This window comes from Ctenocephalides felis, unplaced genomic scaffold, assembly GCF_003426905.1.
Source record: "Ctenocephalides felis isolate EL2017-DRISC unplaced genomic scaffold, ASM342690v1 CF-g0.4_SCAFFOLD_03571, whole genome shotgun sequence".
Classification (NCBI taxonomy): Eukaryota; Metazoa; Arthropoda; class Insecta; order Siphonaptera; family Pulicidae; genus Ctenocephalides; species Ctenocephalides felis.
In genome coordinates this window covers 60,069,345-60,086,492 of record NW_020539725.1, presented here as the reverse complement: position 1 = coordinate 60,086,492, position 17,148 = coordinate 60,069,345, and the positions used below count along the sequence as shown (strand labels likewise).

General features: G+C 31.7%; 1 protein-coding gene and 1 non-coding gene across 2 annotated transcripts; one reads left to right on the top strand and one right to left on the bottom strand.

Annotated features, from left to right (window-relative positions):
• Nucleotides 1–2,854: 2,854 nt before the first annotated feature.
• On the bottom strand, nucleotides 2,855–17,092 carry LOC113386403 (ubiquitin-associated domain-containing protein 1-like). The gene is made up of 9 exons (XM_026624184.1): nucleotides 16,902–17,092; nucleotides 8,710–8,817; nucleotides 8,422–8,599; nucleotides 6,540–6,787; nucleotides 6,415–6,475; nucleotides 6,177–6,337; nucleotides 4,946–5,109; nucleotides 3,113–3,234; nucleotides 2,855–3,043 (listed from the first exon to the last, which is right to left on the bottom strand). Exons 1-9 carry the CDS (start codon nucleotides 17,090–17,092, stop codon nucleotides 2,855–2,857), a joined length of 1,422 nt encoding a protein of 473 aa, XP_026479969.1.
• On the top strand, nucleotides 10,450–10,514 carry LOC113387111. The gene has a single exon (XR_003368077.1). It is a non-coding gene; the product is annotated as a U7 small nuclear RNA (small nuclear RNA).
• Nucleotides 17,093–17,148: the final 56 nt, after the last annotated feature.

The window sequence follows — 17,148 nt, the reverse complement described above, 5'->3', positions numbered from 1 at the left end:
TAAATATAGATGATGAAAAAGAACTCTACTGACGAGCAAATTAGTAACTAACCTAGAAGATAAAAAAGGACACAAGAAGAGGACTCTACTGACAATCAAACTGAATCACGATAAGAGATTAAAAAAAGAACTCTACTAGCAATCAAATTTATTAACAGTAACAAAGATGAGTAAACTGAAATTGGACAATGACAAAGGGACTGTACTGACAAGCAAACTAAGATTTTAGTTGTAAATACAAATTTGAAGTATTTGCTACATTTGGACTCTTAGAAAAGGAACACTACTGACAAGCAAGGTAATAATCACACTTTGCGGATCAGAGACATGGATTCTAAGAGAATAATTTCTACTATCGAGTGAACTGATTTATGGAAGAAATTAGCTTAAACATTGCTTTTTATATATGTATATATCAAAAAATCCAAAACACCTGTTTCAAGTGATTTATATATGCAATAAAAATACAGCATATATATATATATATATATATATATATATATATATATATATATTGATTGTTTCTTTTCCGAATATATATATATATATTTACATCCCACTTCTGCATATTTCATCAACCATCCCTCTATCCATCTATCTGTCTCTTTCAAATCCACCCCTAAACAATCTCATTCCGTCTCTTTCTAACACTATCTCTATCTCTATCTCTAATACTATCTCTTTCTCAAAAGCTATTTGTCTCTGTCTGGGCAATTTCATGTGCATGTTTAAGTCCATTCGTTTGTATGGGTAGGTGTATGGTAGGCGCCTAGAATGATTGATTGCTATAAAAGGGGCGCTTGTGAGGGCACTGGATGAACAGGGAAGGACAAATGAAGGTTCAAGGGCTGAAAAATAAGGGTTTGGTAAGGAACAACAGGTTTAGATGGCGTGATTGGTTTCGAAGTTTTATGGGAGTATTTTTGGGTTTCAAAAGCGTTTTTAGAGCATACAGAGTTGTTTTAGGGCTTTATGACGTAGGACAATGTTGTAGATTGTTTAATTTTACACAAATTTGTCGAAAACTGTAATGAAATCGGACGAACCGTTTAGAAGTTGCAAGACTTTTATTAAATAAATGCACCCATGATGGGTCGAATAAAGGTTCGAAACGTCGTGACGTCAAATTAGTCGTGTGGGGTATCATTTGAAAGGTCTCGACGAGCTCTATAACGATATAATACCGAGATCAATTTTACAACAACAATTTCCATTTTCACTGTATACCGAAATGCTGTAGGGCTTTATGATGTTAGACAATGTTGTAGATTATTTAATTTTAAATAAATTTGTCGAATATTGCATTAAAATCGGATATACCGTTTAGAAGTTACAAGACTTTTATTAAATAAATGCACTCATGATGTGTCGAATAAAGGGTCGAAACGTTCTCACGTCAAATATGTCGTGTGGGGATACTTGCTCGTCAGTAGTGTTTTTTTTTTAAGAGTCCAAATGTAGCAAATGTTTCAGGTTTTTATTTACAATTCGAATCTTAGTTTGCTCGTCAGTAGAGCCCCTTTGTCATTGTCAGATATCAGTTATGAGTAGAGTTCTATTTTAATCTTCTATGCTACTCATTAATTTTGTTGTCAGTAGGGTCCTAAATTTATTTTTTAGGTTACTTATTTATTTGCTCGTCAGAAGTGTCCTAATATGTTTTTTAAGGTTTTATATCTTCTAGATCCATATTGAATTTGCTCGTCAGTAGAGTCTTTTTTTACAATTAATGTCCAATTGCTCGTTAGAAGAATGCTCGTTTTTTTTCTTAGATTCAATTTGCTCGTCAGTAGCGTTCTCATATCGTTTTTGAAGTCGGTTGATGTCTAGAATCAGTGACCGATTTGGCCGCACAACAGACCAATGTTATGAAGCACTTTCCATATTAAATATTAACAAAAGCCATGCGGTTTCTGTGCAGTCAGACGTAGTTTTCAGGTAGTCAGATAGAAAATCTAACCTAGAAACATCATAAAATGATCTTAGATACCAGGGTATTTTTGACTCAGCTTCATAACATACGAGTGACGTTGCAGTTTATATGTAAAATGTACGGTAAATACATGACATTTTGATAGTATACAGTATGATTCAGTAGCATAGTGTATGCAAGTTGGAGCGTAAAATAGCCTTGCTATAACATTGATATGTTGTGAGGCAGAAGCGGTCCCTCAGTTTGCTTGGCGGTAGAATTCTATTCTATGTATATTTATTTATTTATGAACTTCCATTTGATACCTCACACGGCATATTTGACGTGAAACATTTCGACCCTTTATTCGACCCATCATACTGCATATACTTAGTCAAAGTCTTGTAACTTCTAAACGGTTTGTCCGATTTGAATGCAATATTTGACAAATTTGTTCAAAATTAAATAATCTAAAACTTTTCTGTATAACACAAGTTCCTAGAGCAACTCGGTATATTGTTTTGAAAAGCAGAACGACTTTCATACATAGTGTACGGAACCCTGTTGCTTTTACGAGTCTGTCAGTTTGATATTTGCATTCAGTTCGTCGCGACTTTTCATTTGATACCCCACACGACATATTTGACGTGAAACCTAACCTAGAAACCCCACAACGATCTTAGATAACAGAGTCTTTCTAACTCAGCTTCATAACATACGAGTGACGTTGCAGTTTATGTGTAAAACACTTGAATGCACAGCAAATACATCACATTTTGACAGTATTCATTATGATTCAGTAACATAGTATATGCAAGTTGGAGCGTAACATAGCCTTGCCATAACATTGGTCTATTGTCAGTTGTATATTTATTTATTTATTTGTTTAAATATCATTTATTTTATAAAGATAACAAAATTGTATTATTATTATTTTTCCAATCATGAATTTTGTTCCGCACTAAATTGGTTCACAGCCAAAGCGTGTTTTTCCGCATGGTAGGTCCTCAAAATATGGGACAAAATCGGCGAGGCTTCCGGATCGTTCAGCCACATATTAAGGGCTGCATGGCTGTCCAGCATCGATAAATAGGCCAGCAGCATTTTGGGATTCGATAGGCTCAATTGAACCTAAAAAGGATAAAGGATAATTGTAATAGTTTATATTGGATGATCTAGATGTTTTTTTTTTAAAGTTACTTGTGGTGATTCCATCAAGGCTGCCAAAACTGGTGATTCTGGACTTAGGCCTTCTCGTAGTTCGTAGAGGCTTCTGGTGCGTCCGCCAACCAGCCATTCGCAGGCTGCTGGGTGATTGTTACCTAAAATAATAGAAACTCGGTATACTTTAAAAATTCAAATTATTCTTGGTACTATATTGTTATAGAGCTCGTAGAGACCTTTCAAATGATACCCCACACGACTAATTTGACGCGAAACGTTTTGACCCTTTATTTGGCCCATCAACTGGTGCATTTATTTATTGAAAGTCTTGTAACTTCTAAACGGTTTGTCCGATTTTAATGCAATATTCGAAAAATTTGTTCAAAACTAAATAATCTGCAATATTGTCTAATATTATAAGATCCTACAACAAATTCGTATAGTTTAAAATCTCAATTTAGAAATGAAAACAATGTTTATGCATCGGGTACGGAACATTATTGCTTTTATGAACCTGTCAGTTTGATATTTAGATTTAGTTCGTCGAGACCTTACAAATGATACCTCACACGACTAATTTGACGTCACAGCGTTTCGGCTCTTAATTTGATCCATCATACTGCATTTATTTATTAAAACTCTTGTAACTTCTAAACGGTTTGTCTGATTTAAATGCAGTTTTTGGCAAATTTGTGTAAAATTAAATAATCTACAACATTGTTTAATAGCATAAAGGCCTGCAAAAACTCGGTAGAGTCAGTAGAGTCCTTTTTTATATTCTAGGTTGTTTAATAATTTGCTCGTCAGTAGGGTCCTATTTTTTGTCGAAATTAATAGTAAATTTATCGATTTAACAATTTGCTCGTCAGTAGAGTCCTTTTTTCTTCATTGTTGAAATTTAATTTGCTCGTCAGTAGTGTCCTTTTGTAGTATTTTAGGTTTTTAATGAATTTGTTGGTCATTGGAGTCCTTTTTCTATCCTCTAGAAGGCTATTCAGTTTGCTCGTCAGTAGAGTCCTTTCTTTATTTTTTAAACTGCTAATTATTTTGCTCGTCAGTAAAGTCCTTTTTCTATGATCGAGGTCGTCAATTAATTTGCTCGTCAGTAGAGTCCTTTCTTCATTATCTAATTTGATATTTAATTTGCTCGTCAGTATAGTCCTTTTTTAGTATTATAGGTTTTTAATAAATTTGCTCGTCAGTAGAGTCCTTTTTTATCACCTAGAAGGCTATTTAGTTTGCTCGTCAGTAGAGTCTTTTGATCTTTAATTTGCTCGTCAGTAGAGTCCTTTCGTAAATAGCTAAATTTGTCTTTTAGGTTAATATTTAATCTGTTCTACAGTAGAGTCTTATTGTTTCCAGTTAGAGCCCATGTGTCTGATCGCTTCAGATGTATACATCTAAAATTACTACAATTTTAATTTCGGTTTGCTCGCCAGTAGAGTCTATTTAAAACCTATCAATAATCCAGAATTAGTAAGAAACTTAATGGAAATTATTGTTGTAAAATTATTCTCGGTACTATATTTTTATAGAGCTCGTCGAGACCTTTCAAATGATACCCCACACGACTATTTTGACGTGAAACGTTTCGACCCTTATTCGACCCATCATGTGTGTATTTATTTATTAAAAGTATTGTAACTTCTAAACGGTGCGTCCGATTTAAATGCAGTTTTCGACAAATTTGTTCAAAATTAAATTATCTACAACATTGTCTTACATCATAAAGCCCTACAGCAATTCTGTATACTTTAAAAATGGAAATTGTTCTTGTAAAATTGTTCTTGGTACTATATTTTACTTCGGTTTGCTCGTCAGTAGAGTTTATTTAAAATCTGAATAGTAAGAAACTTTTTTCCATCTCACCAGTAACTCTAAGTGCCTCTTCACAATCCCTCTCTGGAAATCCCATAGCAATCAGTTCCCTCATGTGTGCAGCATGCGGTTGAAAATCCCTTGAGGCATGTCCTCTAACCAGCGCCAACAAGAGACCACAATAGTCTACTGGTTTTAGTTTGGACAAAGCTTCCCTAAATTGAAAAACAATAATTAAAAAATAATCCCAAATGATGAACCCAAACTAACTCACTCCGAGTACAACTTTTTGGCCTTCTCGTCCAACGAGTCGACATTAGTAATTAATTAATTAAATGATTCAGAATGAAAATTATTGTTGTGAAATTGTTCTTGGTACTATATTTTTATAGAGCTCGTCGAGACCTTTCAAATGATACCCCACACGACATATTTGACGTCACAACGTTTTGATCCCTTATCTGATCCATCATACTGCGTTTATTTATTAAAGGTCTTGTAACTTCTAAACGGTTCGTCCGACTTAAATGCAATATTCGACAAATTTGTGTAAAATTAAATTATCTACAATATTGTCTAACATAATAAAGCACTACAACAACTCGGTAAAGTCTTTTTTATATTCTAGCTTGTTTAATAATTTGCTCGTCAGTAGGGTTCCATTTTTTTTGTCGAAATTTATCAATTTACTGATTTGCTCGTCAGTAGAGTCCTTTTTTCTTCATTGTTGTTATTTAATTTGCTCGTCAGTAGAGTCCTTTTTTTGACATCTAGGTCGTCAATTAATTTGCTCGTCAGTAAAGTCCTTTTTTCATCTAGGTTTCATTTAGTTTGCTTGTCAAAAGAGTTTTTTTTTGCTGATATGCTCGTCAGTAGAGTTCTTTCTTAGTATTTCAGGTCTCTAATAAATTTGCTTGTCAGTAGAGTCCTTTCTTAGTTTGTTAAATTTGTCTTTTAGATTGATATTTGATCTGTTTTACAGTAGAATCTTATTGTTTCCAGTTAGAGTCCATGTTTCTGATCGCTATAGATGCATACATCTAAAATTACTACAATATTTTACTTCGGTACTATATTTTTATAGAGCTCGTCGAGACCTTTCAAATGATACCCCACACGACCTATTTGGCGCGAAACGTTTCGACCCTTTATTTAATCCATCATACTGCGTTTATTTATTAGAAGTCTTGTAACTTCTAAACGGTTCGTTCGATTTAAATGCAATATTCGACAAATTTGTGTAAAATTAAATTATCTACGACAGGAGTCTTTGAAAACTTACTCCGAGTACAACTTCTTAGCTTCCTCATCCAACGAGTCGACATCGTCGTCTCTTGGACTCACTCCTCCGGTTGTCGTAGTTGCTGCTGCATCCTGTGTAGCTGTTGCTGTATCTGTAGCTGCTGGTGCTGAAGCATCTGTAGTTGTTGTTGATGTCTGACCCTGGAAAACAAAATTATGTCATACCTCCAACCTGGCTACAGTTGGAGTTGGAGTTCGAGTATTTATGATGTATATACCTGTTCCCCGAGTAAAGCCTCCAAAGCCAAGGCAGCATCACCGTTATGTTGCCTTAAAGCCCTAAAACAATATAAACATCACCTCAAATCCTATTTTTTTTAAACCACTAACCAATTTTTTTTACCTGGTGGCAGCTGGTGCACTAAATCCCATATCAACAAGCCCTTGCAAAGATCTCGGATCTGGTCTTCGAGATGAACTCAGTCTCTGGCACAACATTCTGGCCACTCGTGCAGCCGATGGGCCTGCTGATAGGGCCCTTGCCGAATGTTCTGCCAAGGATATTAGAATTTTGCGCATTTCCAGCTGCAGTTCGCTCGTTGCCACCATTTCTTCGATGTTGGCTGCCAGGGGAGGCTTGGGCTGGTTACTCTAAAAAAGATAATAGAAATTGGGGTTTTCGTTCAGGGCGAACCTAGAGATGACTATTTTATGGCCCAAAAGTTTTTTACGAGTCTGTCAGTTTGATATTTGCATTCAGCTCGTCGAGACCTTTCATTTGATACCCCACACGACACATTTGACGCGAAACGTTTTGACCCTTTATTTGATCCATCAACTGGTGCATTTATTTATTGAAAGTGAGGTAACTTCTAAACGATTCATCTGATTTAAAAGCAGTGCTCGACTAATTTGTACAAAATTAAATAATCTAAAACTTTTCTGCTTAACAAAAGTTTCCAAAGCACCTCGGTATACTTTTTTGACAAACAAAACATCTTTTATAAATCGTGTACGGAATCCTATTGCTTTCACGAGTCTGTCAGTATGATATTTGCATTCAGTTCGTCGAGACCTTTCATTTGATACCTCACACGACATATGTGACGTCACATCGTTTTGACCCTTTATTTGACCCATCAACTGATGCATTTATTTATTAAAAGTCATGTAACTTCTAAACGGTTTGTCTAATTTAAATGCAATATTCGACAAATTTGTACAAAATTGAAGAATCTAAAACTTTTCCGCATAACAAAAGTTTCTAGAGCAACTCGGTATACTTTTTTGACAAATAAAACAACTTTCATACATCGTGTCCGGAATCCTATCGCTTTTAGGAGCCTGTTGGTTTGATATTTGAATTCAGTTCGTCGAGACCTTTCATTTGATACCTCACACGACATATTTGACATAAAACGTTTTGATCCTTTATTTGACCCATCAACTGGTGCATTTATTTATTAAAAGTCTTGTAACTTCTAAACGGTTTGTCTGATTTAAATGCGGGTTTCGACAAATTTGTTCAAAATTAAATAATCTATACTTTTTTGCATTACAAAGGTTCCTAGAGCAACTCGGTATACTTTTTGAAAAATAAAACATCTTTTATACATCGTGTTCGGAACCCTATTGCTTTTACGAGCATCATTCTATATATAGTTCAACAACTGGTGCATTTATTTATTATATCTATGTCCCAATTTAATTTGCTCGTCAGTAGAGTCCTTTTATTATAATCAACGACTATATTTAAGTTGCTCGTCAGTAGAGTCCTTTTTCTATATCAAGGTCGATATTTAATTTGCTCGTCAGTAGAGTCCTTTCTTTATCATATAAATTGCTAAAATTAAATTGCTCGTCAGTAGAGTTCTTTCTTTATTTTTCAAGTTGCTAATTTAATTGCTCGTCAGTAGAGTCGTTTCTTTATCACATAAATTGCTAAAATTAATTTCCTCGTCAGTAGAGTCCCTTTTCCATTTTCTAGGTATATATGTAATTTGCTGGTCAGTAGAGTCCTTTCTCCTTACGTGGAGAATCTGATTGCTCGTCAGTAAAGTCCTTCTGTATGTTTGAGATTTGATTTTAATTTTGCTCGTCAGTAGAATCTTTTTTTATTTTTTAAGTTGTTAATTAATATACTCGTCAGTAGAGCCCCTTTTATGTCCTCCAAGTTGCTAATTTAATTGCTCGTCAGTAGAGTCCTTTTCATCTTCTCGATTATTTAACAACCTGCTCGTCAGTAGAGTCCTATTTTTATCTTTCACCACCTCCCAATTCCTCACCTGTATATGAGCAGTAGCCTGTGCAATCTCCTGCTCCTGAGGACCCCTCTGAGAGTCCGCAGTCCTAACCACTTCTTCGCGGGACACGTTCATCAGCGCTTCGTCTCCGTCGAGCACTCCTTCTTGCTCGAGAGATCTGGACTCGCGCAAGGGTTTACGAGTTCTTACCAGGAGTAATCTTTAAAGGGATGTAGATGGTATGATTATTGGGTGTAGGTGGTATGAGTTGGTTAAAATGGTAAATAGTAATGGTATTTTATGGTATTTTGTGGTATTTTGTGGTATTACCTGTATGATACCGATGGGTCTGCATTGAAATGGGCGACTGCCATACTTCGTAGTGTTTCTACGGTTATTACGTGGGGTACCACTGTTTGCCATAGTTGACCGACGTGGCTAGAAAATAGAAAAAGGACTGTACTGACGAGCAAATTAAATATCATTCTAGATTCTAGAGAAAGGACTCTACTGACGAGCGAGTTACTCTAGATTTTAGAAAAAGGACGAGAAAATTGGATATAAAAATGGATGATTAAAAAAAGGACTCTACTGACGAGCAAATTAAATATTGATCTAGAAAATAGAAAAAGGACTCTACTGACAAGCAAATTAAATATCGACCTTGATATAGAAAAAGGACTCTACTGACGCGCAAATTCAAATATTGATCTAGATTATAAAAATTAAATGTAGTCGTAGATAATGAAGAAAGAACTCTACTGACGAGCAAATTGGATTTATTGATGATAAGAAAAGGACTCTACTGACGAGCAAATTAAATATCGACCTAGATTAAAAAAAACGACTCTAGTGACGAGGAACATGAATATCGACTTTGAAGACAAAGAAAGGACTCTACTGACGAGCAAATATGTCAATCTAGTAGTTCAAAAAAGGACTCTACTGACGAACAACTTTAATTAACAATTTCCAAAATAAAGAAAGGACTCTACTGACGAGCAAATTAAAAATCCAAGTTAGATTATAAAAAAGAACTCTACTGACGAGGAAATAGGATATAAAAATTGATGATAAGAAAAGGATTCTACTGACGAGCAAATTCAAAAATTGATCTAGAAAATAGAAAAAGGACTCTACTGACGAGCAAATTAATTTTAGCAGTTTATATGATAAAAAAGGACTCTACTGACGAGCATATTGAAAATAAACATAAATGATCTAACAAGAATACTACTGACGAGCAAATTGAATATAAAAATAGATGAAAAGTGACTTTACTGACAAATAAATTATATATCAACCTATAAAATAGAAAAAGGACTCTGCTGCCGAGCAAATTAATTTTAGCAATTTATATGATAAAAAAGGACTCTACTCACGAGCAAATGAAATATAGTCGTTGATGATTAAAAATAGGACTCTACTGACAAGCAAATTAAAAATCCAAATTAGATGATAAGGAAAGGACTCTACTGACGAGTAAATTATGTCAATCTAGTAGTTTAAAAAAGGACTCTACTGACGGGCAAATCAATTTTAGCAATTTATATGATGAAAAAAGGACTCTACTGACGAGCAAATTAAATTTGGACATAGATGATAAGAAAGGACTCTACTGACGAGCAAGTTGAATATAAAAATAGATGATAAAATGAGGACTCTACTGACGAGCAAATTAAAAATACAAATTAGAAGATAAAAAAGGACTCTACTGACGACCAAATTATAATAAAAACTTAGAAGACAAAAAGAGCACTCTACTGACGAGCAAAATACAATAAATACAGAAATACAAAAATTGAATACAAAAAGGACTTGACCAATTAAATTCATCTTCGTACATGTACATAATTTTAATCGCAATCTAGAACATATAGAACAGCTGTGACTGTTCTAGATTTTTATGCTTGCAAGAATTTCAAGATATTGAGAACACATTTACATTCTAAAATCGTTAGTCGAAGTCGAAAGATAGATGTCGCTCGTGTGCATACGATTGTTAACGAACGACGCACAAGATATTCCGTACTGGGTCTTAAAGTTCGAACAAACTCCGCAGAATTCGTAAAATAATTATTGTTCTTTTAACTTTTTCAAGAACGGAGTTCTATCTTTGCGGATAGAGCTCCAAACACAAAACAAACCATCATATCATATACATTAATAATTACTTGGTACTAATTTTATTATGTCGTGTTATTAAATTAGTACTAGAACATGTTCTAGCGTTGCTACGAATCTGTTCTTGCAAGAACGTCGTTGTAATGTGTTCTAGAATAATAATTGTCGAAATAGTTTGAAGGAGTTTTATATGGTGTAAATGGAGTGAAAATGCTACGGATAGTCTGAAAATATTCTAGACAGTATAAAAACACTTCATTTAGTCTGAATACGTTCTAGATTGTACGAAAATGTTCTAGATACTTCAACAATACACTAGATATTCTAAAATTGTTCTAGATAGTATGAAAATATTCTTAATAGTTTGAAAGGGAGTATTCTTAATAGTCTGAAAATGTTCTAGATAGCCTAAAAATTAGTTCTAGATTATGTTCTAGCGTTGATCGACATGTTCTTTTGAGAACATTGTTATAATGTGTTCTAGAATAGTAATTGTTAAAAAAGATTTTCTGAAATTTATTTTTTTCTGCATTCTAAGAACTAAAAATGTATTCGAAATAGTTGAATTAAAAATATATCTACGTTCAATTATATTAAAGTTCTTACCAGAACTTAATTATAAAACCATTAATAATTAAATTCATTCTAGCTTTTGTTTGCAAGACTATATTTAATTAAACTCAATGAATTTCATTAAATAAATATTTGTTATTTTCAAGAACATTTTGATTTTTTTTTAATGGCACTGGTATTTCTCTAACAAGTATTAGTTGTCATAAACAAAATCGATTTAAGAAGCACTCAAAATTTATATTGTACGTTAATTTGTTCTATCTAGAACATGTAATTTATACTTAACAAAAAGAAGAGATACAGTGCTTTATTTTGTTCTTTAAATTCTACGAAGCCTTTAGTTGCATTCATTTGAAAAACAAAACAAATATTAATGCATTTGTTAATTAAGTTAGTTCAGTTGAAAATTACTCTGCATTTAATTATATCTTAATTTATGTATACATATATATATATTAAGTAAAAGTTTTTTTTTTTTATTTTACGTTTCGACACTCGATGTGTGTCATCCTTAAGCAATTACCAGGTTAAAAGCATGAAACATATATATCTCAATAAAATTAAATTTGTGATTAAATCACATCAGGTGTCGAAACGTATGATAAAGACTATTATTTTTCTGAATTTATGTTTTTATTTCGACGAATGGGCTGTTAAAACTTTTTTTTAAATATGTTTCTACGCCGAAATAACTGTATATATATATATATATATATATATATATATATATATATATATGAATATTTTAAATTATTAAAATGTGTCAATTTATGAATATATCAAACTAGATTTATATGACAGCCGAAAAGCAATTAACTTTCTAATTCTAATATATTCGTACATATATATATATATATATATATATATATATATATATATACTAGCTGACCCGACAGACGTTGTTCTGTACCTACGTCTACAATTTTTCAATATTTTATACTAATATTTACTGCTTAGTTAAAAATAATAATTACTGTTTTTTGAATTACTATTTACACCAATATATAAGTGATGTTGAATGTAGAACTGTTTCAAATAAAATGATTGTTCTCAATTCCCACAGTTAACACTTTAATTATTTATTTAACAAATATTAAAAAATGTTCAATAAAATTGTATATTAAAAATTATACACTGCGATTTATAGAACAAATTTATTTCCAATAGCTCAATTTATTCTGTTGCATTTAAGGGTTATATAGTATTTTTAGCCATACCTGTAGATGTGGATGTATAAATGAATGATTTTTTGTTTATTCACGACTAAAACATTGATTTTCCAAATTATCACACTAAAAATGATCGTCTGCCTTTTTGATTTATGGTCATAGCATAAGATACTCATGTTGAAAATTGAAATCTTTTAAAAAGTACAACAAATTCAGAAAGAATTAATATATAGCATTCGCGGCAAAGGTGCAATATCACCTTTTATTTTTCTCACCCAAAATAATTGCTTCAATAATGTTGCCTATAATTTTTATAATTTTGTACCATATTTTAACTGGCTTTAAGTAATTTTAATATCTAAATTGCATTTTTTTCTCTAATAAATCAATATACATTATTGCTTAAGTTTATATTTGAAGTGAATTAATTTGTCAAATCCTGTTCACATGTGCTCTATTCAACTTACGATCAACAAAATTATTGCTCTGTAAATTTTTTTACTGTGCTCCAATTTACTTGATATTTTGGAAATAGGCTAATCTTCATCTTAATTTCAATGTTTTTAACAATTTGCACTCCGTCACCATCCACAGCATTAATTGGATTATTACTCTTTTAATTCTGATTTTATCAGAACTTGTAATACACTATTTTAAAGGTGATTAAATGAGCTACAACTTTCTCTATCATTAATTTTACCGTAACTTCTCTTATTGTAAAACGGCGAAGGGTTGAAGGGCTCGAAAGACCTCTGGTTGGACAGCTCCTTAATTAATCATACATCTATCAATATTTGTGTAACGAAAAAATAATAAACAATAATAATTAGTCAGAAAAATACCTCGAATTTTCTTATATATATATACTTTTATACGTATTCTTTCAGAGGTATTATGATGAGAAATTGGTTGTTTTTTTTTAAATGTTTTTTTTTTTCATGAAATCATGAGTTTTTTAAGAATCATTTATAATACTAAAGTTGTGGTATTTTCTAGAATCCATCAAGATCTCTTAAACCAAGTTAATTCTAGATTGAATACGATTATTTTTAATTTTGGTGGATATGGCACTCAAAGTATTTGATTTAAATGAAAAAAAAACATTGCTTGCGTCCTTTATCTGCATGATAGCTCACTCATTTTACACGCAGAAGTACTCATTTTAAAGCTTATTTTGAGCACTATAAAAACCCATTTTCATATCTAGCCTAATAATGTTTCTAAAACACTATAAAATAACGATTTATTAAGATTTTAATTGATATAATTCTGTTCATTACATGATTTTCGTTAAAATGTATATTTTTGAAGGTGTTAGCAACAAATGATGAAAAACGCAAAAAAAGAAACAAATATTCAGTAGCCAGTAACTTGAAAAGTATTTCCTTTTTGAAAAACATTATTAAATATTTTTCTCGTATAATTAGTTCTTTTATCGATACCCAACGTTATTTTGAAAAAAGTAAAATTACAGCACTGAAAAGAAATGTCATCCACCCGAGAAGTGGTAAAGGAGTCTAAATTGTTTTCACTTCTGAAGAGTAAGATGAACCTAGTTCCAAAATTCCAAACGAATTGGAAAATAGTAAAAATTTCAGACCCAAAGCGCTCCATTGAGTAAATATTCCGTACCCAATGACAAACATATGAATTTTTGACACAATGAAACTTCTAAATAATTTTTTTTGTATTGTGACTTAGTATAGTAAGGCAAAACGACTGCAAATTGAATATGTTTGAGCGCAATCACTTATGGCTCGCTCCTTTGCGCGAATTCGTACGGCGAATCTGTTCGCAAAGTGCGCAAACAAAATTATTGCAAGCAAAAGCAAACCACGCGCACGTCAGACGCATGCGCAGACTGCATCACTTGTCAAATGCATGTTATATTATTTGCATATTATATTAATTTAATTTTTGGCACATCTCAGCTGCTTTTCGGCAATAATAATGTAGACATTACATTTTCCTTATTCATAATTATGAATTTATTATATTCTAATATTGCCTTAGCCTATAAGTGAATAGAAATGTTTGGCAAATGACAGTCCTCAATTGTTTTTAATGTCAAACTAAGCTTCAAATATTCTCAAGGGCAAACAATGATAAGCGGTTTTTTGTAATTTTTTCTATTTATTTCTACAATCTAACTATATTTCTATGAATCAAAACATTCTAAAAAATTTCCCGAACAAACTTCAGGAAGATTCATGAAAATCCGAATTATAGTTTAGGAGGAAATATGAAACTTACATTGTTACAGAAGAATTTTATATATAAGATATATATATAAATATATATACGTGTATATATAACGAATCCTTTCAACTATTAATAATAATCGACTTGTATATCTAAATATTTTTTTTTGATAAAGTTCCTTTCTAAAAATCAATTAAATCGTTACGAAATCGTTGTAACACCTACAAAATGTTCTTATATTATATTTATATTTATATTTATATTAATATATATATATATATATATATATATATATATATATTATATAAATATATTTATATTTATATTTATATTTATATTTATATTTATGAAACAAATGTTATCAGTTCATTTTTGTATGAAACTTTTGATTTTGAACTATTAAATTATTATAAAAAACTAGTGGTGTATGGCATCGTGCCTTAAGGCAAATTGCTGAATAGATGAAAATAAAAAGGACTCTACTGACAAGCAAACTATATTTTGCATTATATGAACTGACGAGCAAAGAAATAAAATATATTCAAAAAAAAGAGACTCTACTGAATGCAAAAATTGTCATTTTCGATTTTCGGCCCATTACTATAACTACCCTACGGGAAGTTAATAAAATGTTTTTATTAACTTAAGTAAAACTTCTTAGGTAAATAAATAAAAAAAATATTTGTAATAAATTTTAGGTAAATAAATAAGTAAAATTCTTTTGGAAGTAAAACTTTTTAGGTTAGCAAATGAACAAATTTTATCGCAAATAAATAATATGTAATATAATATTTAATTATGAAGTAGAACTTCTTAGGTTGGCGATGTATAAATTAGTAAAATAGAATTTTATTTTTGAAGTAAAACTTCTTGAGTTGCGATGTGATATAGAGTCTGTTTTGATGCGCAAAAGAGACAACAGTATATAGTGAGAAAATCAGAAAGAGAGATATATATAAAACACTAGTGCGAAAGAGAGCAACATATACCTGACAGTGTAGAGTGACAGAGTAAGATATATGTGTACGATGTTGTAACCTCCAAAATTAAGCAACTACTTTTTTAAATGTAAGTTTTTGATAAAAGGACAAGAGATACCAATTTTTGTTGTTAACAAAAGTTGTAGATAATTTAATTGGCTATAAATTTGCTGAATATCGCGAAATGGTGGGACATTTCGTTTTGAAGTTATAAACAAATAAATACAAATCGAGCTGGTCCAAAAGTATGAAGCAAGATATACTGATGCAACCTCCAAAATTTAACAACAACCTGTTTCATTGCAAATTTTGGGTAAAAGGATAAGAGATACAAAATTTTGTTATTAATAAAAGTTGTAGATTATTTAATTGGCTATAACTTTGCTGGATATTGCAAAATAATCGGACAATTTGTTTAGAAGTTATAAACAAATAAATAAAAATCGAGCCGGTCCAAAAGTATAAAACAAGATATATTAAAATGTAGCCTCCTCAATTTAACAACAATCATTTTTGTTCTTATAAATGCCGCCAAGCTAAGCACAGTATAAGTGAAAATGTCGCACAGAATTATTTGCAAATGCGTTTGGACTGTGACTATACGGGAGCACTTTTTTAATTTTGTGCAAATTATAGGCAACTATATTTTTTTCTGAAATTGAATTCGAAATGAAATGACGATTGTTAATGTTCTGGAGATAAATTGATTTATGATTTTTGGTACGAGAAGTTCCAGCAATTTGCCTTAAGGCACGATGCCATACACCACTAGTTTTATTATGGTTTGGAAAGTTTCAGCAATTTACCTTAAGGCACATTTTAAAATTACATTTTTTTTAAATTTTCTAACAATGCTCTTTTAATATCAAAAATGATTTGGATATAAATTTTAATTTTAGATGAATAAACTATAGAAATGTAATTTTGGGTTAAAAATTTAAAAAAACTACCCAGACTAAGCACAGTCTAAGCGAAAACCTGGTACAAATGTTTTCGCAAGTGTGTTTAGACTGTTTCTATACTGGCGCACCTTTCCAATTTTATGTAAATTTTAAAAATGTAGTTTCGAGTTAAAAAAACTTGAAAACATGTGAAAAACCTGCTAAGCACAGTCTAAGTGACAGCTCAGTAGAAAAGTTTTTGCAAATGCGTTTAGACTGTGACTATGCGGGAGCACTTTTTCAATTTTGTGCAAATTATAGGCAACTTTTTTTTTTTTGAAATTGAATTCGAAATGAAATGACGATTGTTAATGTTCTGGAGATAAATTAATTGATTTATGATTTACATTTGATTTGCTCAGGATATAATAAGATAGCAAAAATAATGAAAGTTACAGTATTTGTTGTATAATAATAATATATTTGAAAACGTTTAAAATTTCTCGAATATTTCATTACGGTACGGGAAGTTCCAGCAATTTGCCTTAAGGCACGATACCATACACCACTAGTTTAAATTTCTATTTATCTACCTGATAAGAGTGATTTTGATCGTGTTTTCGTCCTCCGGTGAAGGAGCTGCAGCTTCTGCTGCTCCGTCGCTTCCTGTCCCATTGTTAGCTGCTCCAGCAGCAGCAGCTGCATTTGCTACATTTGAATTCCCTGGAGCAGCTGAAGAGGCGCCGTTGGTTGTTAAAGTGGCTGCTGCTTTGGTCGAAGCCATAGCTGGTAAAAGAGAAAAATTAACCTAAAATTAAAAAAGGGACTCTACTGACGAGC